Source organism: Cynocephalus volans, chromosome 4 (genome assembly GCF_027409185.1).
Source record: "Cynocephalus volans isolate mCynVol1 chromosome 4, mCynVol1.pri, whole genome shotgun sequence".
NCBI classification, from domain to species: domain Eukaryota; kingdom Metazoa; phylum Chordata; class Mammalia; order Dermoptera; family Cynocephalidae; genus Cynocephalus; species Cynocephalus volans.
This window is the reverse complement of record NC_084463.1, coordinates 96662713-96685912: the sequence shown is the minus strand read 5'-3', so window position 1 is coordinate 96685912 and position 23200 is coordinate 96662713. Positions and strand designations below refer to the sequence as shown.

The 23200-nt window shown below is 53.3% G+C and overlaps 1 protein-coding gene across 1 annotated transcript; it reads left to right on the top strand.

Moving 5' to 3' along the window:
- The first annotated feature begins 3 nt into the window (after positions 1-3).
- Positions 4-22790, top strand: USP35 (ubiquitin specific peptidase 35). The gene is made up of 11 exons (XM_063093968.1): positions 4-318; positions 6409-7091; positions 7885-8017; positions 9473-9602; positions 10014-10115; positions 11660-11818; positions 16341-16534; positions 17975-18068; positions 18823-18929; positions 19426-20701; positions 21694-22790. The coding sequence occupies exons 2-11, from the start codon at positions 6419-6421 to the stop codon at positions 21859-21861; spliced, it is 3036 nt and encodes a 1011-aa protein (XP_062950038.1). The 5' UTR covers positions 4-318; positions 6409-6418; the 3' UTR covers positions 21862-22790.
- The last annotated feature ends 410 nt before the right edge of the window (positions 22791-23200 follow it).

Sequence of the window (23200 nt, the reverse complement as noted above, 5' to 3'; positions counted from 1 at the left end):
AAAGGGGACGGGGCCTGAGTGGAGGCTCCCCGGGTGGCCTCCGCTCCGGCTCCGCCCCGTTTCCCGCACCTTGCCCCTCCCCCGCTTCAACCCGCAGCCCCGCTGCTCCGCTCCCCGGGTGTATTCAGGCTTGTGCACAGCGGGGTGGGAAGATTGGGCTTTGCAGTGGAAGCAGCATCACTGCCGTCTGGGACCTGCGGAGGGCGTCCCCACCCTGGGGGGAGCAGAGGACCCGCCCTGACCTAGCCCGGCCCAGGCCTGGCCTGAGCGCCCCGCCCAGGAGCCGGCTCTGAGGCAGGGCCCACTGGTGTCCCGGAGGTAAGCGGGCTGGGTGCATGTGTGTGGGTTGGGGGTGTCTGCACTCTGGCGTTTCCTGAACCTCCCGGGGCTGGGAGGCAGGAGGTCTGGGTGCATACTGGGCCTCGCTGTGTGACCTTGGGCACGTAGGTACCCCTCTCTGGGCCTCAGCCTTCATCAATTGTATGTCGGGGTGATCCCACTCCCGCCCCGCTCAGGACTGAGGGCACCCAGTGCTATGAAGCTCTCTGGCCTTTCTAGGGCGGCCCCCTAGATGGGTGGGCTGGGCGCAGATGCACTGGAATAACTGGAGGCAAGGAGGGGGGCCAAGCTGGGACACAAACTAGGGGTCCCAGAGGCCACCACTGCTTGGAATGGGCTTCTGCTGTTCTCAGCATCCTTGAACCCAGAATACTTCACCTATAACTGCGTTTTCAAACCTGAGACCCCACGTGTCACCTTGGTTCTCTCCTTTCCAGGTAGCCTGGGGTGGGGGTGGGGGTGGGAGTGGGGCGCGGCCATCAGAGGTTTGTGGGGGGTGACCCCCAGCAGGGATGGTTGACTGAGGTGAGTTCCTGAGGAGGGAATAGCTGCTTCTGCCTTCTTCCCTTCTCTACCCCCATTCCTCTTTAGTAAAAGAGCAATTGCTTTTTACCAGTAAAATCCTTTTTTTTCTTTCTTTTCAGGAGACAGTTTGGTGGCCCAGACAAGGGCTGTTCAGAGTAGGGTGAAGGGCTCCTTCCCAGGGCTGCCGTGGGTACCGGACAAGGGCTGTTCAGAGTAGGGTGAAGGGCTCCTTCCCAGGGCTGCCGTGGGTACAAGAAGTTCAGTTAAAAAATACAGAGGGAGATGCTGCTGCCCAGAAACCTGAGGGGCCAGAGATGGAGGGTGCTTGCTGGTGACCCCCAGGCAGCTCTGGCACCCAGAGGAGTCAAAGGAGGGAGGCTCAGTGTGAGGGTCAGAGAGGAGAGTAAATGAGCTCCTCAATGTTGGGTGCTGAGCGGGGGGCTGGGAGGGGCCGCTCTGCTCCTGTCCCGTGAGATTCTGTGAGCTTCTGTTTTGGCCCGAGGGCTCACCAGGAACAGTTGTTTTGTTTTTGCTTTTTCTTCTGCTTTGGTTGTTTCCAGAATGGCTAAAGCCTCACTCAGTTCTGTCCAGTGACCTCTGTAGGGGCTTTCGTGGCTGATGTTTGAGATTCTCAGCATTATGCGTATGCAAGACCAGGCTTGGGCAGAGGAGGGGGCAGTGACTGGACAAGGGTTAGGCCAGTCCCTGGAAGGTACTTTTCTAGTCACATCCTTGGTTTTTGCTGTCATGGTCTCTCATCAGTTGCTCAGCACACCTTTACAGACACCTCTGTGCTTGGTCCTGCGCTGGGCACAGACAGGGGGATCGGACCTACTTCCTACCAAGGGAGGTCCCAGCCTGGCGGGAGCGATAGACATGGAGTCCAGCAACACTGCAGAGGGATGAAAGAAGCTTAGAGGGCCATGGAGGCCAGAGCTCAGCGACACGAATTGTGGAGGGACAAGGAAAGGCTTCCCAGAGGAGGAGGCATGTGAGATGGGCATCGAAGGATGAGTCAGAATTTGCCAGGAGAGAGTAGAGAGAGGCCCTTTCTCAGCAAAGTGCCAGTCAGAAAAAAGCCCTCTGCCCAAATTCCCAAGGAGTCCCCAGTGAACGGTGATTGTCAGGCTCATCCCTACCCCTGCCCCACATCAGCTTAGTGTCACAGAAGGCCCAGGGGTCAGGACCTTATCCTGCAGGGGCTGTGGAGCCTCTGAGAAGGGGCATGGCAGAGTGGAGCCTACGGTGTAGTAAGGTTAGTTGGCCGATGTTGCAGTGGGTTGCAGAGACCATGGAGGGAGGATGGGTGAAGCCTGAGCTGGGACCCAGGGTGTGGAGGTGGAGCTGAGCATTGGAGTTGTGTACACACACACACACACACACACACACACACACACACACACACACACACACACACACACACACACACACACACACACACACACACACACACACACACACACCCACCCACACACACACACGTGCTCTGGGGGTGATGGAGATGAGTCAGGCTCCACCATGCAGAGATCTGTCAACACATAGCAGAAATGCTGAGGGTCATCTGAGGGGCAGATAAAGGGATCTGGGCTTTCTGGGGGAGGGATTGTGATTTTCCCGTGTGCTTACTGTGTGTCCTGAAGCATGCCGGGTGTTGCTGGGACTTCCAGGCTGTCATAGCAGCAGGGTAAGAGGTAGAAGCTAAGGGGTTGGGGGGCCAGCAGTGCTGGCTGGGGAAGGCTAAGGGGTGGGCAGGTAGTCATCTCCATTTTGGGGTTCAGAGACGCAGAGGTGAAAGAGCACCGACCTCCATGGCCGTGGCTACCATGGAGAATAGTGGCTGGGCTGGATTCAGAGCCTGGACTCTCTTCTCCTCCAGGATGCATGCCACTGTTGGAGGATGGGCTGAGGGAGGGAATGAGGATATGGGGCAGGAGGCCACTGCACTATCCAGGCAGGAAGTAAAGGGGAGCTGATCTTGGGTGGGGCTGGAGCTCAGGGGAGTCAGGGAAGCACTAAGTTGGCAGTGAGGGCTGATGGAGGAAGTTCCTTGTAGATTCAGCTAGATCAGCAGTGCCTGTCTCCTTGCCTCCTTCCCTTGACAGTGCCTGTCTCTCTTCTCAGTGCCAGGTGGCCCTAGAACAGACTCATGACTGCCCCAGCCCTCATGTGTTTTCCACTTTGTCCCAACCCTGGGAGTGGCAGGCCTGGAACGGTCCCCATTTTCAAGGTGAGAAGGTTGAGGAGGCAGGAGGGACTCGCCCAAGGTCACTTGGCCATTCCGAAGCAGAGAACCTGGGTCTCATGCCTTGATGCAGGCTATTCAGAGGAAGCCATGGCTGCTCTTTGCTGCTGCTGCATGTGGCATTGGGCAGCTGTCCCTTGGGTCAGAGCCAGTGTCGACAGGCTGTCTCCTTATCCGGAGCCTAGGGGTAACCCAGGCTCCCCTGAGGAACACTGGTGGTCTGCTTCTTCCTCCCCGAGGGAGGCAGAGTGGAGGTTCTAGTCCTGTCCTGCCACGGCCATGTCCCTCTCCCTCTCTGAGCCTCAGCTTCCCCATTCCAGCCACAGGGATAGCAGACCTCATCCTGCCTCCTTCCTCTGGCCTGTGATGGAGTCAGGTGAGGTCGAAGCCTCTAAAACCCTTTTGCAATGAATGCATCCAAGATGTTATTGAGTGGGTTTTTTGGTGACCATGGTGACAGCTGACCTCAGGAGTGGGGGCAGGTGTGGTGTGGTGTGGCCCAGCTGCGTACTGAGCAGAGACTGCAGGACTGGCCTTGGAGATGAGAGCCCTCACGGAACAGCTCCTCGCTGACTTCCCAGCTGCCAGGCACAAGCCACTTTCTGTGGAATTAGGTAGAATGATGTGAAATTGTGGCATTTGATCACTCAGTTGCATTTGGCACAATCTAATGTCATTTATCCCCATTTTACAGAAGAGAAAAGCAGCTCATGCATGTGATTTGTTTACATCATACAGTGAGTTGGGCCCAGAATGCAGGACCCCTCATTCCTAGTCTGATTTTCTTTCCACTTCCAGAGCCTTCCCTGGTCCCAGAACTCCATGGCTGCCTGACTCCATGCCCTCTTCCTCCACATACGATGCCAGTACCCCATTGATTAGGGATTCTCCTTGGTTGCCTGAGTACCAGAATTTCTTGGCCTCCAGGGTTGAAAGCATATTAAATCCGGCAGCCTGCAGGGCAGGGATGGGCCATCCCAGGCCTCTGGGAGAATGGACTGTGTTCGTGCGAGGGAGGTTCACCACAGCAACTGCCTTGTCACAGGCACTGCCTAGGAAAGAGAGGAGTGTACAGGGCTGTAGGGAGACCAGTTTGTAAAGACACTTTTAAAGGCCTTTTGATATTATGCCTTGCACTGGTGTTCTTTACAGACACTTCTCCACCACCAGACTGGCAGGGACTAAAGCAGCAGCAGGAATTGACATTTTCTGAGAATGTCCTTGTGTCCAGCACCATGCTAAGGACTTCATTTTTGTCTTCACAACCCTGCAAGGTGGAAACACAGGCTCAGAGACCATAAGTAACCATTATGGGAACTAGAATGCATCCCAGATGAACCTCACTCAAAGGGTAAAAAAAGCAGAATCGAACACACCATTCCCTGCTTCCTAGTTCAGGAGGCTTAGGATGAACTCTGGGCATGTGAAATTTGAACAAGTGCCCAGGTGATTCTGAGGCAGCCAGGGCAGCATTTGGGAACCACTGATCTGTACCATGGCTGGATCCTCCAACCACAGTAAATGCACTCTCTAGGCATGGGCGATGCCAGTCACAGAGAAATGAGCCCTGGTCCCTGCCCTGAGGAGCTCACAGCTTGGTGAAAGAGACAGTTAAACAAATGGGCCCACACGTGTGGTAATGGAGGTTTGGTCACAGCCAAGAACTGGACAGAGAAGGGAGCATCTCCATAAGTCCTGGCACATAGTTGGGGTCCCAAAATATCTGTGGTTCTGAATAAAATTTTCTGGCCCATTATCCACAAATTTCTGGCTTGTCTTCAAATCAGCTTCAGTTCTCAAAATATAGTAGTTTTTACTTAGCCAATAAGTTTAGTTGAACACCTACTATCTGCCACATCTTATATTGGGTCCTGCCTAGAGAAGGATTATATGAAAAAGCAAAGAAATGCCCTGCCTTCTAGGAGCTGAGAGTTGAGAATTAAGAGAGCAAACTGGACCCATGTGAACCAGTAGGAGAATCAGGAGTCAGAGTGGGTCAGCGTGGGATGAAGGCTTCCAGGAACAGCCCAGGGGGAGGGGGAGGGCAGAAGGAAGGCTACTGTGCAGGGGTTAAGGTGGAGGTAGCTCACACTGCTCTGCATTCGCTCGTTCAGCTAATGCCTTCCGTGTGCCAGGCACTGTGCTCAGTGCTGGGAACACTGTTCTGAACAGAACTGGAGGGCAGGAACCATATGTAGTATTGTGGGGAAGGCTGATCCCAATGAAGTAATCATGGTAAGTGATATAAAGAAGGACAGGATGTTCTAATTTTTTAACTAAGGGATTTGACCCAGACAGGAAGGTCAGGGAAAGCTTCCTTGAGGAAGTGAGTTTCAGCTGAAGTCTGAAGGGTTAACCAAGCCAGGAGGGGAGGGAAGAGCATATACAAAGGCCTGGTGGCAGAGGGAGTATAGTGAGCCCTGAGTGAGGGGCTGCTGGAGAAGCAGGCAGGGCCCTAGGTGTGCAGGGCTGCTGGGCTGGGCGGCAGGGGCAGGGCACAGAGAAGAGATGCTCTGCTTCAGTGGAACGGCTTGGGACCTGTGCAGCCTGGAATAAGTGATCCCAGCTGTAACAGAGGACGAGGCTGCAGGTGACTGTAGGAATCAAGGGTAGGGGATGGATTCATGTCTGGAGGACCAGGGATGTTCTCACTGAGGACAGGTGTTTTAGATAGTCTCTGAAGGACAGCAGGAGTAAGCCTGCTTGTGTGAGTGTGTGGTGGTGGCGGTGCTCAGGAGACAGGGTGTGTCAGGCAAAAGTCGCAGCACGCTCAGGGTGGAGTCTGCAGAGGTGAAGGTCATTTGGAAAGGGGCAAGGAGTTGAGGGAGGAAAAATAGTGTGGAGGGAGCCAGGCCGGTCCTGTCTGGAGGTGCTTTTGTGTGCGCCATCGACTCTCCCCCACAGGACGTGACTTAGGGGAGACTCTGGACAGCAGCTTCTAGAGCCAGCTCCTACCTGCCCCAAGAGTGGGTGGGGTCACCAGGGAGGCTTGGGGAGAAGGGCGAAGGGGCGAGCGTGGGGAGGAGGTTCAAGTTGCTTTTGGGCGGTTAAAGGCGCTCAGCAGCAATAGCTACAACTCCCTGGGCTTACCGTGTGCCAGCTATCGTGCTCTGCTGCATCCTGAGACCTCCCGGTGCGGTAGGTATCCTCCCCTCAATTCACACCGGACAAAACCGAGGCCCAGAAAGGTGGATTTGCTCGCCCAAGGCCTCAGCACGCAGCGGGGCACACGGGGAACCGGACCGTGGCTCTCGAGCCCCACAGCAGTCGGGCAGAGTGTGACCCGCTCCCTGTCCCCGCAGTGCGGCCGCCATGGACAAGATCCTGGAGGCGGTGGTGACGTCATCGTACCCCGTGAGCGTGAAGCAGGGGCTGGTGCGGCGCGTGCTGGAGGCTGCCCGGCAGCCGCTGGAGCGGGAGCAGTGCCTGGCGCTGCTGGCGCTGGGCGCGCGACTCTACGTGGCGGGCGCCGACGAGCTGCCGCGCCGCGTGGGCTGCCAGCTGCTGCACGTGGCCGGCCGCCACCACCCCGACGTCTTCGCCGAGTTCTTCAGCGCGCGCCGCGTGCTGCGCCTGCTGCAGGGCGGGGCCGGCCCGCCGGGCGCCCGCGCGCTCGCCTGCGTGCAGCTGGGCCTGCAGCTGCTGCCCGAGGGGCCCGCGGCCGACGAGGTGTTCGCGCTGCTGCGGCGCGAGGTGCTGCGCGCCGTGTGCGAGCGCCCGGGGCCCGCGGCCTGCGCGCAGGTGGCGCGGCTGCTGGCGCGACACCCGCGCTGCGTGCCCGAAGGCCCGCACCGCCTGCTCTTCTGCCAGCAGTTGGTGCGCTGCCTCGGCCGCTTCCGCTGCCCGGCCGAGGGCGAGGAGGGCGCGGTGGAGTTCCTGGAGCAGGCCCAGCAGGTGAGCGGGCTCCTGGCGCAGCTGTGGCGAGCGCAGCCTGCTGCCATCCTGCCCTGCCTCAAGGAGCTGTTCGCGGTCATCTCCTGCACAGGTGCGTGTGCGGCGGGGCGGGCCCGGCGCGGCGCCTGGGCTGGCGCTGGATGTGCGGGTTCGGTGTGTCAGTGCCCGCCCGGCCGTGTGGCGCGTGTGCGCAACGGGCGGATGCCCGGGTGGGGGACTGCCGTGCCCTTTAGTTTAGTTCGCAAAGCTATGCTGAGCACGTCCTGTGCGTCCTGTCTTGTGGTGGGTTGAGGAGGACACGCATCCATCTGGCCGGAGAGGGCCTAGCAAGCCAACAGGATGGGGGCTCATTATGGCCTTTGGCTCGATGGAAGTCCTGAGTTTTGAGACAGGTAGCACTTGGCAGCAGGGTAAGGTTTCCAGGGCAGGCAGAGGTGAAGGTCTGGCGACCTCATGGAGCCTTCAGTGTTAAACTCGGTCCTTATACCTGGGACAACACATTTTGATAACTAAATGCGCTGTCTCACCTCTGGGCCTCTGTGTAGTTCCACCTGGAGTGTCTTCTTCCCCCCCCCGAGTCCAACCAGCCCTGTTACCTTTTCTGGTTAGCTCCAGTGTTACCCCTTCTAGAGGTCTTGCCCATACACCCACAGTTGGGGGTTAGCACTTCATCTCTGCCCAGACAGGACTGGGCCCAAAGCAGTGCCAGTGAAGGTTTGTTGAGTGAGTGAATTAATGTGTAATCAGAGACTGTGAGGCTGTAGGAAGAGAGGTGGCCGCCCGCATGTGCTCTTTGCACAGCCTAGTTCCTTGACAGCATTGGGTGGTCGAGGAGGGGAGGGGCCTGCTTGCCCTACCAAGGTCAGCCCAGCCTCCTATTCCAGAGGAGGAGCCACCGTCTAGCGCCCTGGCCAGTGTGGTCCAGCACCTCCCATTGGAGCTCATGGATGGTGTTGTCCGGAACCTCAGCAATGATGACAGTGTGACAGATTCCCAGATGCTGACTGCCATCAGCAGGTGAGGTGCTGAGGGCCAGGTGGGGGTGCTGGGCTAGACTGAGTGTCAGAGAGCCCAGGCCCTCAGGCTTGCTCAGCCATCCATCCTTTACTGAGCCGTGTTCTGTGCTGGATCCAGCCAAGCCCTGGCTGGATGGGGGACATAGAGAACCCTGCTGTAGTGATGCTGTCAGGTTAGGTACCAGCTGTGTGACCCTGGACATGCCGGTGACCCTTCGGCCTCAGTTTTCCCCTTCGTAAAAGCAGAGTGGGTGGTGGTGTAAGAAGTTTCAGGCTCTCACGGGGTGGTATGAGAAGGCAAAAGCACTTTACGATGTGCTTTCTGAGTTTCACGAATACAAGGAACAGAGCTTGGGTGCTTTTCAGCTCACAGAGCCCTTGCACATCCTCCACCTCATTTGAATGTCATCATACCTGTGATCTAGCTGCACCTGCCTGTCCGGTGATCCTAGAATATGTCGCCTGCCCTCCTGCCTGCAGGCCTTTGCCTATGCAGGCCCCATCCACCCGGCATGCCTCCCTCTGCCATTCTTTCCATTCCCGTGTGCAGATCCACCGTCTCAAAAGGCCTTCTGGGATTGATTCCTTGTCTTTAGCGGGTAAGAGTGTAGGCTCTAGAGGTAAGTTGCCTGAGGTCAAATCCTGCCTCTACCGCCTCTTGCCTGTGTGACTTTGGACAAGTTACTCAACCTGTCTATGCTTCCATTTCCTCAACTAAATGCAGTATAATTGATCCCATCCTAAAGGGTTGTTGTGAGGATTAAATTGGATGAAATGAGATAGTATGTGTAAAGTGCCTAGAACGCTGCCACGAATCTATTATTGTTATAATTGCTTTGCTCTGTCATTGTTCTCGCTCTTTATAGCACAGTCTACTGAGTATAAAAAAATGCTGACAGTGATTTTTCCTGAGCACCTACTATGTGCCAGCTGCGTGCTCACGCTGCCCAGGCCTTGTGCTGTGGGGATCAGATGATGCATGTAAAGCAGACAGCACAGTGCCTGGTGCAGGGTGAGTACGACCTAGTGTGAGCTATCCTTATCTCTCTTAATCCACACAACCACCTGTGAGGGAGAGATCAGAGAGGGGAAGTAGCTTGCTCTGGGTCACACAGCAAGGACTTGCTGGAGCCAGAGATTCTAGCCCAGGGGTGGCACTCTTCCAGGCAGAGGTAGCAGAGAGCCCCATTCTGCCACTGCAGCCCAGTGGGACAGGGGTGAGGTTTGGAATGCTGAGAGGGCCTGGCTCCCTTCCTGGTGGGCTGTGAGCCTCAGTCTCTGCTGGGCTCATTTGCATTTCCTAGAGGTGTCTTGTTTATCCCATGGATCCCAGGGCTGCCCTGTGTAGGTGTGAGTCACTGTGGAAACTGGGGACATTATGGCTAGTCCCTGGACTATCTTCACACAGGCATTTGGGCCTCCCTTGTCCCTGTGTCACTATCACCCCCCTCACCAGGATGATCGACTGGGTGTCCTGGCCCCTGGGGAAGAACATTGACAAGTGGATCATTGCGCTGCTGAAGGGCCTGGCTGCCGTTAAGAAGTTCAGCATCTTGATTGAGGTTTCGCTCGCCAGAATTGAGAAGGTTGGTGGGCCCCTGTCCTAGCTGGGGCTTGTGGCCTTTCCTGCCAGTCTCTTGCCAGGGCAGTGCAGATCTGGGGGGCAGAGCACAAGGGCTCCCACCGAAGTTCGCTGTGTGATCTGGGCTAATTCACTCCCCCTCTCTGGGCTTCAGGTTCCCCCCATTTATTCCACTCACTGCTCATTCAAGTATGTTTGTCATCATTTTTGGTCTGTCCGTTCATCCATTAGATATGTCTTGCTGTCCATTTCACTTTCTGTCCATCCACCCAGGTCTGTGAGTACCTCCGTGTTCCTGCTCCTGATGGGTTTGCTGCTTCAACTCTGGCGTCTCTCACCCCTCTCAGGCATGTGGCTGTGCTTGGCCTCGGGTGGCCCAGGCCTGGGGGACTCCTGACCAAGAGCTCTCTTCCAGGTTTTCTCCAAGCTGCTGTACCCCATTGTCCGAGGAGCTGCCTTGTCTGTACTGAAGTACATGCTCTTGACTTTCCAGCATTCCCATGAGGCCTTCCACCTGGTAAGGGCCCCTGCCTGCTGCCCCAATGATAGGCAGCCCTGCATCCCCACTGGTCTGGCCTGGGGGGCCAGACGTGATGTCTCTGTTGGGGAGAAGAGGTTGAGGCTTGAGGCCCAAGACCTTGAAGCCCTGGATGTTAGGACTGGAGGAGGCCTAAGACTCCATTGTACAGATAAGAAATGGAGGCCAGAGAATTCGTATGGCTTCCCCCAGGCACACAGTAGAGTGACAGAGCCTAGATTGTTGATAGCTAGCGTTCCTTGGGGCCAGCTGTGTGTCTGGCATGGTGCTGAAGATAATACCTTGTTCATTCTTCTAACTGCTGGAACAGCCTTGGGAGGGAGGTTCTATCATATTCTCCATTTCTCCAAAAGAAATTGCAGTTTAGGGAGGTGAAGTCATTTGTCCCAGACACATAGCTGGTGAGTGGTACAGGAGTATTCAAGCCAAGTTGGTCTGATTCCCCACCCAGTGTCCTTCCTACATCCGCTGGCCACCAGCACACAGGTGGCGCAGCCTCCAGCTTGGTGCCCCTTCTGCTGTCCTAAGGCCCTCCTTTGGGAAGGACAGCCTGAGCCTGCCTTTCCCTGAGACCTGGCAGTGAAACTCCATGCTTCCCAATTTGTTGTAGTGGGAAATGCAGAGAACCAGGGACTGGGGGTACCTGGGGTTGAATCTCAGCTCTGCCATTTGCCAGATGTGAATTTGGGCCGGCATTTAACCTCTCAGAGCCTAGAACAGGTATAAACTCCTAGGATGGTGGGAAGGGATTAAACAAGTTGATATTTGTCAAGAGCCTGCTGTACTTATACTGGGGGCTTGACAGATATTTGTTTCCTTGCATCCTTCTCCTTTGCTCCCCTGCTCCCAGTTCCTGTGGCCTGACTCTGTCCATTATAACATTATGGTAAATCACTCTACTGGGTTTGAACATTAAAACTCAATAGCACAGAGAAAAGAAACAGGCTATGTATTCAGACCTGGTTCAGACACCAGCTTCTCCCATAAGCCACAGTGAAATCCTTGGCACACTGTATACCTCCCTAACTTCAATTTATCTATAAAATGGGGCTGATGATGCTGCCACATAAAGTCATGGTGAAGATGAGATGCTTGACATGTAAACATTTGTGGGAGGAATATGGTGTTTGCCCCAGAGGCTGCCACCCATGCTCTGTTGGGGCCCATGCTTCAGACTGTGTTGCAGCTCCAGCATCACTCCTGGCTGGGCAGCAACCCCCTGGTCACTCTGACCTTCAGGCTCTTGGCGCAGGTCAGTTGGCTGAGGTTAAACTGCTGGGGCTTGGGCTCAGGCGTCCCCTCACCTGTGGGAGGGTATTATTGATCCTGTTTTACAGGTGCAGAAACCGAGGCAGGGTGTCTTAGGTCATGGGTCTTGTAGAGGAATCACCTGCCTGCAGAACTAGAGCCCCATCTGGGGCCGGGGGATGAAGGTCAGGCGGGTACACCTCCCCATGGCAAAGAGTGCTGGGTGCTTCCAGGGCTGAGCTGGAGCTGAGCCTGACCCCGCTCTGCTCTCACAGCTCCTTCCTCACATCCCCCCAATGGTGGCCTCTCTGGTCAAGGAGGACTCGAACTCGGGGACCAGCTGCCTGGAGCAGCTGGCAGAGCTGGTCCACTGCATGGTGTTCCGCTTCCCAGGCTTCCCAGACCTCTATGAGCCTGTCATGGAGGCCATCAAGGTGAGTGACAGTCCCCTACTTGTCCCTTGCCATGCTCTGACAGGTGCCAGTGTGGGCCTTCTTCAAGGCCGTGCTGTGGGTTGGTGGCAGCCATCTATCATTTGGTCCCTGGCTGTCTCCCGTCACCTCCCCAAGTCCACTGTGTGCTTCAGGCACAGTGAACCACCCACTGCTCCCCAGACGGGCGGGTCATCCTCTCTTATTGCTCTGAGCCTTTGCTCATGCTGTTCTAACTGTAGCCCGTCCCTTGTTCTGTCTAGATAGCTTCTTATCCTTTGAGGCTCTGCTCAAGTGTTACCTCCCTCAGGAAGCCTTCCCTGATAACTCCCAATACCTACACCCCCAGCCTCCAACAGGCTGGTTCAGGGCCTCTCTGAGCTCCCCAAGCCCTGGTGCATCCCTCTGTCACAGGTTGTCACTGTCTGTCTGTGTTTCTGTCTCCCCCATCAGACTGTGAGTACTCCAGGGCAGGGATTGTTTATAGCTGTTCACATGTCTTTACTGATGCCTGACTTTGTTCCAAGGTCAGGCTGGGAACTAGGGACCCACATGAGGCAAACCAAAGTCTCCTCCATTGGGGAGCTTGCAGCTTGCAGCTCCTCAATGTGGGAGTGACAGACCTTTATACAAGAAGCCCTGACCTAAGTAGCTTATGAAAATGTCTCTGAGGGTTGGCCCAAGAGCAGTGAGGAACCAGAGGAGGGAAAGATCTTTTCTATTAGGGAAAGATGCTACACAGAAGAAAGGGTTTCTACGCCAGGCTTGATAGGTTGCTAGGATCCAACAATAACTAACGTGTAGATAGTGCTACATTTGACAGTGTTTTCCCATATTATTTTATCTTCTGGTGCTCACAAGAAACCTATGAAGAAGATTTTGTTATTTCAGTGTCATAGATGAGGAAATGAGACTTGGAGGGGTGCGTTGACTTGTAGTAAGAGACCTAGCCAGGGCCCTAGATGGCTGAGCCCTTCCCCATTGCTTGATACAGATGGTAGGTCTGAGTGTGGGTAAACATGTCTCAGTAGGCAGCCCTTCCAGAACCTCCAGTCTGACTTGCACTTCTGCAGCATAGATAACCCGAAAAGTATCTCACTACAAAACATCTAGAAATGCTCATTAAAATATAACAAACGTCTTTTTAAGTACATAGCTGAGCTTGCAGGAAAGTAAGAGGGAAATCCCCAGGGGCCAGAAAGGAAGAGAGAACTGAATTCCAAGATGGTGAGTGGGAACTGATGCTCTTTTGCTCCGAGATGGGGATGGAGGATGGGTGAGATGGCCACCCTTGGTCACCAAGGGGCTTTAGTGGATGGGGATGGGAGGTGAGGCTTCAGGCCTGTGCCCAGCAGGGAGTTGGCACTTAAAAGCCCACTGAAAGCCAGGACCCAAGAAAGGCTTTACTACTAGCAAAAAAGTGATATAGAAAAAATATATACATAGTCCCAAATAGGCATCAAGGAAACTTTTCTGGCTTGGTCTGGGCTCTGGATTGGGAAACTTATCAGTAGCCTGTTATCATGTGGGTTTAGGGGTTCAAATTTAGATAATCTTTGGGGTTGTGGGACCCCCAAGCTTAGATACTAATATTAAAAGTGTTCATAAACTTGCAATACCTGGTTGAAACATAGGGTAGAAACATAGCAAGCCATAAAGAAAGTTCTGAAGATGAATTTGTAATCCAAAAATGACAAAAAATACAAAGGGACAATCCACCATGAGTGAGAGTAGATAAAACAAACAAAACCTCTGGCATTTACTTGGATCTTTTCAGTTTTTCAAACTTCACATGATAAAGTTTTTCATAGAGTTAATTTACAGCAGAAGGGGCTGCCTTGACAGGTCATGTGCTCCCTGTCACTGGGGTGGGTGAGTGGAGGAGACAGGACTTCTACTTGTTGGGGATGTCACCCAAGGTTTTTGGCATCAGAAGGAGGGTAGATCAAGAGCTCTGAGCTTCTGGGACTGTTCTGTTTCCTGTTAGATTGTGAGCTGCTGGTGAGCAGGGACCATGTCATTTTGATCTTTGTCTTCTGTACCCAGTGAATGTCTGTGAGTGAATGAATAGAATGTGATCACAACATGACCTTAGTGAAGAACACTGTAATATGGGAATGAACAAAGAGGAGAGAGCATGGCCTGGTACTGGGCACAAGAGAAATCCAAGATGAGTGAGACCCAGGCGTTGCATGTTCAGGGCTGACAGTCTGACCCAGGGGACAAGATAAGTCTGCAAATACACCAGTACTTGCAAATGTACCAGTAGATGTGGAGAGTTAGGCTTTATTTATTTTTATTTTTATTTTTTTAAATTTTATTTTGTCGATATACAATGTGGTTGATTATTGTGGCCCATTACCGAAACCTCCCTCGAGAGTTAGGCTTTATAAGACAGGTATGGATAGCATAGCGACCCCACTTGAGAAGATCCTGGAAAGCATCGTAGGGGATATAGGAGTTAGACCTTGATGGATAGAGACTGGCAAGAGAAGGACACTCCAGATGAGCCTGGGAAGGGCATGGAGGTGGGGATGTGCAAGTCCAGTTGGCTGGTAGTGTTGTCAGTGGAGTGCAGGGGAGATCAGAAGAATCTCAGCACAGTGTCTTGAACCAGGCTGAGCCACTCTGCTTAATCCAGTAGATCAAATGTTTCCAGTGAAGTACGTGATATCAGAGGCGGGGACTTACCCAAAGTACCCTCACGTGGCTCAAAGTTTCTCCAGAAATTCATTTTTATCTCAAAGACTCAAGTATATACTTCAAAATTATAAACATTTGTTTTAATATAAGCATATTTTTCTTCATTGAATATTGGAGAGTATAACTCCAGAATGTGCTACTTTTATAACGTGGCTTTGAATACCTCTTGGCACAAGCCAGTTTGAGAGGCAAGACAGCAAATTATAGGACTTTATTGCTTATAAAATTTTTTCACATGTGTTCTATAAGTACATCCTTCTTTGTATACATCTTCCTTTGTACATAAATTCTGGAAAGTTCTCTTAGATGTATCAGGTTATGGCATCTTCTCTGGGAGCTGTGGTCCTTTCCAAGGTAGCCACTGTATGTAAATTTCCAATAACATTAGGAGCTTGAGAGTTTGGAATTTGGAAGTTTTTGTTTTATTTTCCTAAGAATATGAATTTACCTTCTTTGGAGAAAAGTGGCATTTTACTTTATTTTTTTTCCTGGTGTGGATATTTTTGCATCTTTGTGTGTGCACGTGCATGCGTGTGTAGGGTTGTGCCTATTTCTGTCTTTTTGTCTTTATTTGTTCATGTTGTGTGGGGGTGGCGGGAGGTGGGGACGATTGGATAGGGTGTAGTAAGAAAAAAAAGCGGGGGACTAGGAGAGAAGATACTGTGCCTGTATCTTCTTATCTGTCCTCTGGCATCTCCTTGGGTTTGTTTTACTTTTCCCCCCTTCTCTGTGAGATATGACTGACCAACCTGATAAATGATCTGACAATGATCCTGGTAAATGCACAAGGAAAATGATAAACCACTGCTGAGCATGACCTTCCTTGGTAGCCAAAGGACGTGCACCGGGGAGAGAAGGGCTTTGGGTGCTAAGCTGGTTTGAAGCTCTGTGGAGCTTTGGACAGATCTGGGGCATTGTGCTCAGGATCTGGAAATAAAAATAGGAACTGTTGTGAATGTCGCTTAAATCTTTTAAATAACATTATGTTATGCTTAGGTATTTTTCTTTAAAATATATTGTTATTAGAACTTGTGCCTGGAAATATTCTTTTAGGTACAGCTGTTTAATGTGACAAAGGATAATGAGTGGGAAAGCATGCTAATCCCTGAGCCCGTGACCATGGACCCATACCTCACACCCTGGGGTCCTCCCACCATCCTGTCTGTAGGATCCATTTCCAGGGGGGGTGACTAATTCTCTTGAAAACTGATTCTGCAGATCTAAAAGTAGAAGGTGAAAATGGAAACGTCATTGTGTACAAGCGCCTTGAAAGTATAGAATGCCAAACTGATATAAGGTAGGAGTATCCTCACTTGATAGACGAGGAAACTGAGGCCTAGGAAGGTTAACTGACTGAGGCACAGGCTCCCTGAACACAGTCAAGCATCTAGTGAGGACAAGAGTCAGGGCTAGAATTGAGATCTTGACACCCCTGGATGTGGGCAAGGGCTGTCATTGCTTAGCATCTGTTATACCCTGGGCTCTTCTAAGAACATCCAGATTCTTCACTTATTGACTGTATGCCCCTGGACAGTTCTTTTCTCCCTCTGAATCTTAGTGTTTTTATCTATAAAATGGGAATTATACCACCTTAAGGCAGTCATGACCCAAAATAACATACAGAAAGCCCACGTGTCAAGATGAGAACCTGGGATGAGTTTGTAAGCAGGGAGCTGTTGACACACATCTCTAGAACATTTGTAGGGCAGTGTGTCAGGGAGGCTGTGGGGTTGGCTATAGTCCAAGAAGGCTTCCCAGAGGAGGTGATATTTTCCGAGCTGTCCCTGGTGCCCGCCATCCTGCCTGCATGTTCCCTTCTCAGGACCTCCATGTTCCCAATGAGGACCGCATCAAGCAGCTACTGGGGCAGGATGCCTGGACCTCCCAGAAGAGTGAGCTGGCTGGCTTCTACCCCCGGCTCATGGCCAAGTCCGACACGGGAAAGATTGGCTTAATCAATCTGGGCAACACGTGCTACGTGAACAGCATCCTTCAGGCCTTGTTCATGGCTTCTGAGTAGGTGCTGCATTTGAATTCCCTGTCTGCCTTGCTTCTCTCCTTTGGTCTCTCTGGCGAGAGGTAGAAAGGGGTAGGGGTTGGAGAGAGTGGGCCTTGCTTTGTGTTGCTGGCATGATTCCCTGAGGTCTGTGATACATGAGGGCAGGTGAGAGGCCCCAGAGGGCCTCAGGCTGTTGCCAAGGCAAAAGGTGAGGACTGGGTGGTAACTCAAGGTGGGGCTTCAGGGGCTGGGCTGCAGGGGAATGGGTTTGCTCTGGGTTGGTTGACATTACTGACTTTTCTCCTAGAGTCCATGGGGGTGGATTGTGTTTTTGAGAATAGAACTGCCACTCACCCTTGTATTGGACATCTCTCTCTCTCTAATGAAACGCATACAATCTTTATTGTCTTTGGCTACCTATCCATCTACGGCTTGCTTTAAAATCGTTCAGCATTTCAGCTTTGATTCAGTGAAAGTCAGCTTTGCTTCTGGCTCATAGAATGACCTCAAGTCAGTTTCTTTTCCCTGAGCTTCAGGTTCAGGAGGAGGAGGCTGGAGCTGATCTCTAAATCTTCTGAGGTGCTGCTACTTGTTCTTCTCAAACTGTCTGGTGAAGGACTATTTTTTCTAATGTTTTGTTTTGCGCCAGTAAAATACAACAAAATGATTACCAGAAAAATAATCACGTGTTTGCATGGTTGTAATAATGTTAAAATTCTACGCAAAAAACTCTAGTGCTCACTGCGTTTCTGAACTTACCTTGTTTTAGACTGGCTCAGTGGACCACACTTTGAGTAGTGCTGTTCTGTGCAGTGGGCTTAGCTTGGAGAAATGCATGACTGGGTCTGCCCAGAACTGCTTGTGAGAACAGGTGCTGAGTTGAGGCCTGGGAATTGGCTTGTTCCAGGGACTGTGGGGGTCAGGAGTGGCTCCTTCCCATCTCTGATAATATCAGACCTTTGTCACCAGGAGCCAGTTTACTCCCACAGTGTCCTCTTCTTCCAGCATCTTCCTCACACTGACCCCTGCCTCCCTCATTTGAAGTCAGGGGAAACTCAGGTGGCTTTAGGGGCAGGGGCCCTGAGCAGGGCCTTAGGATGTTCGAATCTTTGAATCCTGGAGTCACGGGGTGTCAGAGCTGGAAGGGACTGTAGGGGTCACCTTGTGTTGCCCTTCAGAGAACAAGGCTGTTGAGGTACAGAGGTGAACAAAACAAATCCCATCTCTGCCCTCATGGAACCCAAACCATACAAACGAAGGCCATTGCTAAGCTCCTGACCTTAGACACTCTGGGCCAAGTCGTTCATTTGCTCCTCCTCCCTGGCCCCTGGCGTCAACTTGAGCTAGAATTATGTTCTGCCTTTGGCCTGGAGGCTGTGGGTTGTTTGTCATGTGGGTGTGTGACAGCTTCTTGGGTGCCCTTGGCTTACAATGGGTACTCCTGCTTTGTTTTGAAGCTTCAGACACTGTGTGCTTCGTCTGACTGAGAACAACTCACAGCCCTTGATGACCAAGCTGCAGTGGCTCTTTGCCTTCCTGGAGCACAGCCAGGTGAGTGCAGGGGTTGTGGGGGCGGGGTGGAGAGGGGGCTCCAGTCAGGCCTCTGCACTTTCACCCTTGCCTTCACCAGGATCTGCCTGCATCTGGCTATAAGCTCCCCCTTGATGGAGTAAGCTACTGGGCCCCTGTCTAGGCTGGCACAGGTTTGTGGGGCCAACAGGGCAGAAAAGGGAGTGGCCCTTTGAGCTCTGCTCTGTGCTGTCCAAATCTCTCCCTTCAGAGAGCCAGGCTGTTGAGGTACAGAGGTGAACAAAACAAATCTCATCTCTGCCCTCATGGAACTGAAAGCCCGTGGCCAGGGATTCTGCAAGTCCCTGTGTGGGGGCACAGATGAGTGAGTGGAGTCCCTGACTCGTGGAGCTCAGTCTGGTGGGGAAGATGGACCTGCATACGACAACTGTTGTGCTTTAACAGAGGGAAATGCAGTGTGTTGTGAGTGGGGGTGGGGTGGGGGCAGGTCAACGGCCACTCTGGAGCAAAGGGGTGGAGAGAAAGTATAAGGTGTGTCAGGGAAGAGCAGGTTCCTAGAGTATTGTTCATCTCCATGAACCTGACATCCTGTTCACAGTCTGTGTGGACTTGTGAGATGGGCTGGGGTCAGGGACAGTTAGGAAGGGGGAGGACCTCAGTGAGGAGGCCGGGAAGTTTGGGGAAGAATCCCAGGTAGACCCTCAGGCCTAGCATGCTGCAGTTGGGTGGTCAGTGGCCTCCTGATCCTGACCCTGTCTTACCTGCCTCATCCTAGCGGCCTGCCATTTCCCCAGAGAACTTCCTCTCTGCGTCCTGGACACCCTGGTTCAGCCCCGGCACCCAGCAGGACTGCTCAGAGTACCTGAAGTACCTGCTGGATCGGTAAGGGAGGCTGGGGGCTCCAAGTCCAGAGAGGGCTCCTGGGGGAAAGCCGGACACCTCTGAGCTGTATCAACTCTTTCTGGCAACAGGAGTGCTGCCTTGCACTTGTGGAAGGCTTGGGGAAAGGGGTGTGTGCTATAAGTGTGGGGCTGGGGCTAAGTGCGAGGGAAGGTTGGTGATGCTGAATTGAACAGTGACCTCTGTGGGGAGGGGTCACTGTGCGTACGTGTGCTGTGTGTGGATCTTCGACACTGCCCTGGGGGCATATGCACATAGGTCCAGCAAGTCTTTACATACTGTGCTGGTGTGCCTGCATGCAGGTGAGTGCAGTGTGTGCTGGCTCCTGCGTGGATGTGTGTTAGCATGCCATTAGGTACGTGTATGTGTATTCCCTGTGCAGACTCCTGTGTGCTTGTGTCTGCTGAGGAAGGTAGGTGGGCATGAACAAGGTGAGCGGACCCATTTGTGCACACACAGACCCTGTGCTCTCCTTCAGGCTGCATGAAGAGGAGAAAACAGGGACAAGGATCTGCCAAAAGCTCAAGCAGTCCAGCTCACCCTCCCCGCCTGAGGAACCCCCTGGCCCAAGTTTAACTGCTGTGGAGAAAATGTTCGGAGGCAGGATCATTACCCGGATATGCTGTCTCCACTGCTTCAATGTCTCCTCCCGGGAGGAGGCCTTCACAGACCTCTCTCTTGCCTTTCCTCCTCCTGAACGCCGCCGCCGCCTGGGCTCCGTGCTGCTCCCTGCAGAGGACATCAGAGCCCAGGAGCTCCCCCCAACATCACGAGCCCAGGTCCAAAGCAGGGTGGGTCCTCGGAGGCAAAGGAAACTCTGCATCACAGGGGACGCACCCCCCGCCATCCTGGACATTGACAGCCTAGACTCCCAGGGAGCTGGGGGGCAGAGCAGTCAGGAGGATAAAGTGGAGAGGGAGGAGGAGAGGAAGGAAGCGGGAGGGGAGAAGGAAGGATTGGAAGTAGGAGAGGAGGAGGAGAAAGAAAAGACCAGGGAGAAGGAGGGAGAGGAGAAAGAGGTAGAGGAGGAGAAGGAAGCTGAGAACAAGGAAGAGAATGACGAGGACAGCCCAGAACCAGGGACCCACAGGGATGCTGCCGCCTGCTCTGCAGAGCAGATGTGTGGCCCAGAAGGCTCCCGTTCTGTCTTGGACCTGGTCAACTACTTCCTGTGCCCTGAGAGGCTGACAGCAGAGAACCGCTACTACTGCGAGTCGTGTGCCTCCCTGCAGGATGCCGAGAAGGCAGTGGAGCTGAGCCAGGGGCCGCGCTACCTCATCCTGACGCTGCTGCGCTTCTCCTTCGACCTGCGCACTATGCGGCGCCGCAAGATCCTGGACGATGTCGCCATACCCCTGCTGCTCCACCTGCCACTGGCTGGTGGCCAGGGCCAGGCCTATGATCTCTGCAGCGTCGTGGTGCACTCTGGAGTGTCCTCGGAGAGTGGTCACTACTACTGCTATGCCCGAGAGGGCGCTGCCCGCCCAGCCCCTTCTGTGGGAACTGCCGATAGACCAGAGCCCGAGAACCAGTGGTACCTGTTCAATGACACTCGGGTGTCCTTCTCCTCCTTCGAGTCTGTGAGCAATGTCACCTCTTTCTTCCCCAAGGATACGGCCTATGTGCTCTTTTACCGGCAGCGTCCTGAGGAGGGGCCCGAGGCCGAGCTGGGCTCTCCCAGAGTCCGTGCAGAGCCCACCCTCTACAAGGACTTGATGGAAGCCATTTCCAAAGACAACATCCTTTACCTGCAGGTGAGCAGACCGTCGGGATCTTTGATCTCCTGGGTGGAAGGGAGTCTGGTCCCAGTGCAACCACTGGCTTTAATAAGTTATTGCTCCTCTCTTTGAGTCTCTTCCTTTTTTTAATCCATCCATCCAGTGCTCAGTGGATGGAACTGCTCAATGCTGGAAGTATATTGGTGGCCTAGACAGACATAACTTCTCATTTTAGAGGAACAGACACTAGATAATTAATCATGCACTTATTAAGTAAGTGTGCTGAAGGAGTAGCACCTCCTACCTAACTGTGCCTTTGACTCTTTAGAGTCAAGGATGGTATAAAAATACTTAGCAACTGGCACATCAAGAGCTTTGACTAGAGGGATGGGGACTAGCCATAGATACCTGGAACAGCCATGCCAGAACCTGTGGATGCTGGCACCTGGAGTAGGTGTTTGGGGTGGGGACAAATGGGCTTGTTGTTAAATTCCTGCCAGGCTATCCAGGTGGAGGCAGGGTCAGTGGTTAGGAGTCTGTGAGGCTGACCCCATTTCAGGAGGAAGAGCTTTCTCACAGGCAGATTCCATTCCTTGTGCCTGCAGAGGTGGAGAGCTAGACAGCCGAGGTCAGGAAGCTGGTGGAGATGTTCCTGTGTGATATGGCATTACCATCAAAGTCCCCAGACCTGCTGCTTCCTGGTGCCCTACAATCCTTGTCAGCTAGTCACAGTGTAGTATGAATGAGTTCCTTTCCTCCAAGGGATTGGAGTTTTTATTGGGATGAGGAGGAGAGATTTTGAAGCCTGAATGGTAGGGTGGAAGGATGGGTTCACCCTACCCACTCTGCTACTAAGCTGGACTGCCTCAAGGACAAAAGCTGTGGTTCCTCTGTATCCTGGCCCTGGGGACCAGAGGAACCACTTAGAAGTGTTGTGCTGGGTGGCATTGGGGGAGGGAGTGAGGGAAGGACTTTGGCTCAGGGTCTGCATTTTAAGTTTCCTCCCCTGCCCTCATCTTTGTTCTCAGGAGCAGGAGAAGGAGGCACGGAGCAGGGCAGCCTACATCTCTGCGCTCCCCGCATCTCCGCGTTGGGGGAGGGGTTTTGATGAAGACAAGGATGAGGACGAAGGCTCTCCAGGGGGCTGCAGCCCAGCAGGTGGCAATGGTGGTGACTTCCACAGACTGGTCTTCTAATGTGAACCTTCCCCTGGCCTGTTCCCACCTGTGCAGAGGTTGGCACCACAGCCAACCTCAGGGGAGGCCTTGACCCTGTCCTTCTGGGAGCCCAGGTCCCAGGCCACGCTGCTCTGTCTGAGAGAGGCTGTGGAGGCAGGCCCAGTCCTGAAGTAGGCCCTTCCAAGGGCAGGAAAGATGGAGAGGGAGCCTCTAGGACATCGGTCCTCTGCCTGAAGGGCACACAGAGACTCAGATATGGAGGTGAGACCCAAGCCCCTTAAACTGGGCCTCAGGCCCTCATACTGGGATCAGTCCCATTAAGATTTTACACCCAAGTGTCCTGGTTAACTGGAAGCAACTTCGATGGACACTCTGGGCTTTGCCCACCCCAACCCCCACCCGCCCCCCTAGTAGCTACCTGTGCTGGAACCTGATTATGTTCAGCAAACAGGGCTGCACTTCAGCTCTAGTATGTTGCCAGCCATTTCCCTTCCTTCTCCTTTCAGACAACTGTTGCTCTGTAGCATGAAAAGCACAGCGGGATCCAGGCCCTTGCACAGAGAAGGGGGCTGTGTGTCACCTCTTGTTTCTCTGAGGGGTTCCAGAGGCCTTGCAGGGATGCCTGCCCCATGTGTACCAGCTCCTTTACCTGTCTCCCTTCCCGCTCACCTTCCTCAGTGCCTGAGATGCCACCACTTGCACCTCCTTCTGGTTTAGGCAGAGAGTCCTTATTTTACTTCAGAGATGTGTGTTTCTCATGAAGCCATTATCTGATCTGAGGAAGCTGGCTGGCTCAGCAGCTCTGATCAGTTGGCCATTATTGCTGCAAGAGCAGCTGCTGGAGGGCCGGGTGGTCTGGTGAAGCACAGATGTTGACTGCATCGTGCCCTGACACTGCTGTAGCCCCTTCTAGGTGGAGAGAAGAGACCCATGTTCTCAATCAGGAATAAAACTAGGTTCTCTGAAGCCTTTGAAAGATGTCGTTCTTCCCCAGTGGCTTCGATGTCTGCTGTAACTGGGCCCAGGCTCCTTGTTGGTAAAGAGAGGTACATGCCTGCCCTCAGGGACTTGTGAGAACACACCACAGAGGTGACAGCCCTCAGTACTGAAGTGTTGTGTAACTAGAGGTGTGGACTCGCCTACCAGGTGGGCCTGGCACTCCAACAGCTAGAGATTTTACAGACCCTGAAGATGTCCAACCTCAGGGACTTGTGAATGTGGGCCAGTAGGCATAGTATCAGAGACCGAGTCACTCCCGGAATCCATCTCTAGACTCTCCTGTAAATGTGCCTTCTAAGATGAACTGGCAGATACTAGTCAATCTCCATTCTACAGATTAGGAAAACAACAGATTCCG

What these genes read in the sequence shown, in the direction of transcription:
- USP35 (XM_063093968.1), top strand. Translation starts at nt 6,419, where the DNA reads ATGGACAAGATCCTGGAGGCGGTGGTGACGTCATCGTACCCCGTGAGC. An exon ending in CCCATGAGGCCTTCCACCTG is followed by an intron (nt 10,116 to 11,659) that starts GTAAGGGCCCCT and finishes CTGCTCTCACAG; the next exon opens with CTCCTTCCTCACATCCCCCC. An exon ending in CTGTCATGGAGGCCATCAAG is followed by an intron (nt 11,819 to 16,340) that starts GTGAGTGACAGT and finishes TTCCCTTCTCAG; the next exon opens with GACCTCCATGTTCCCAATGA.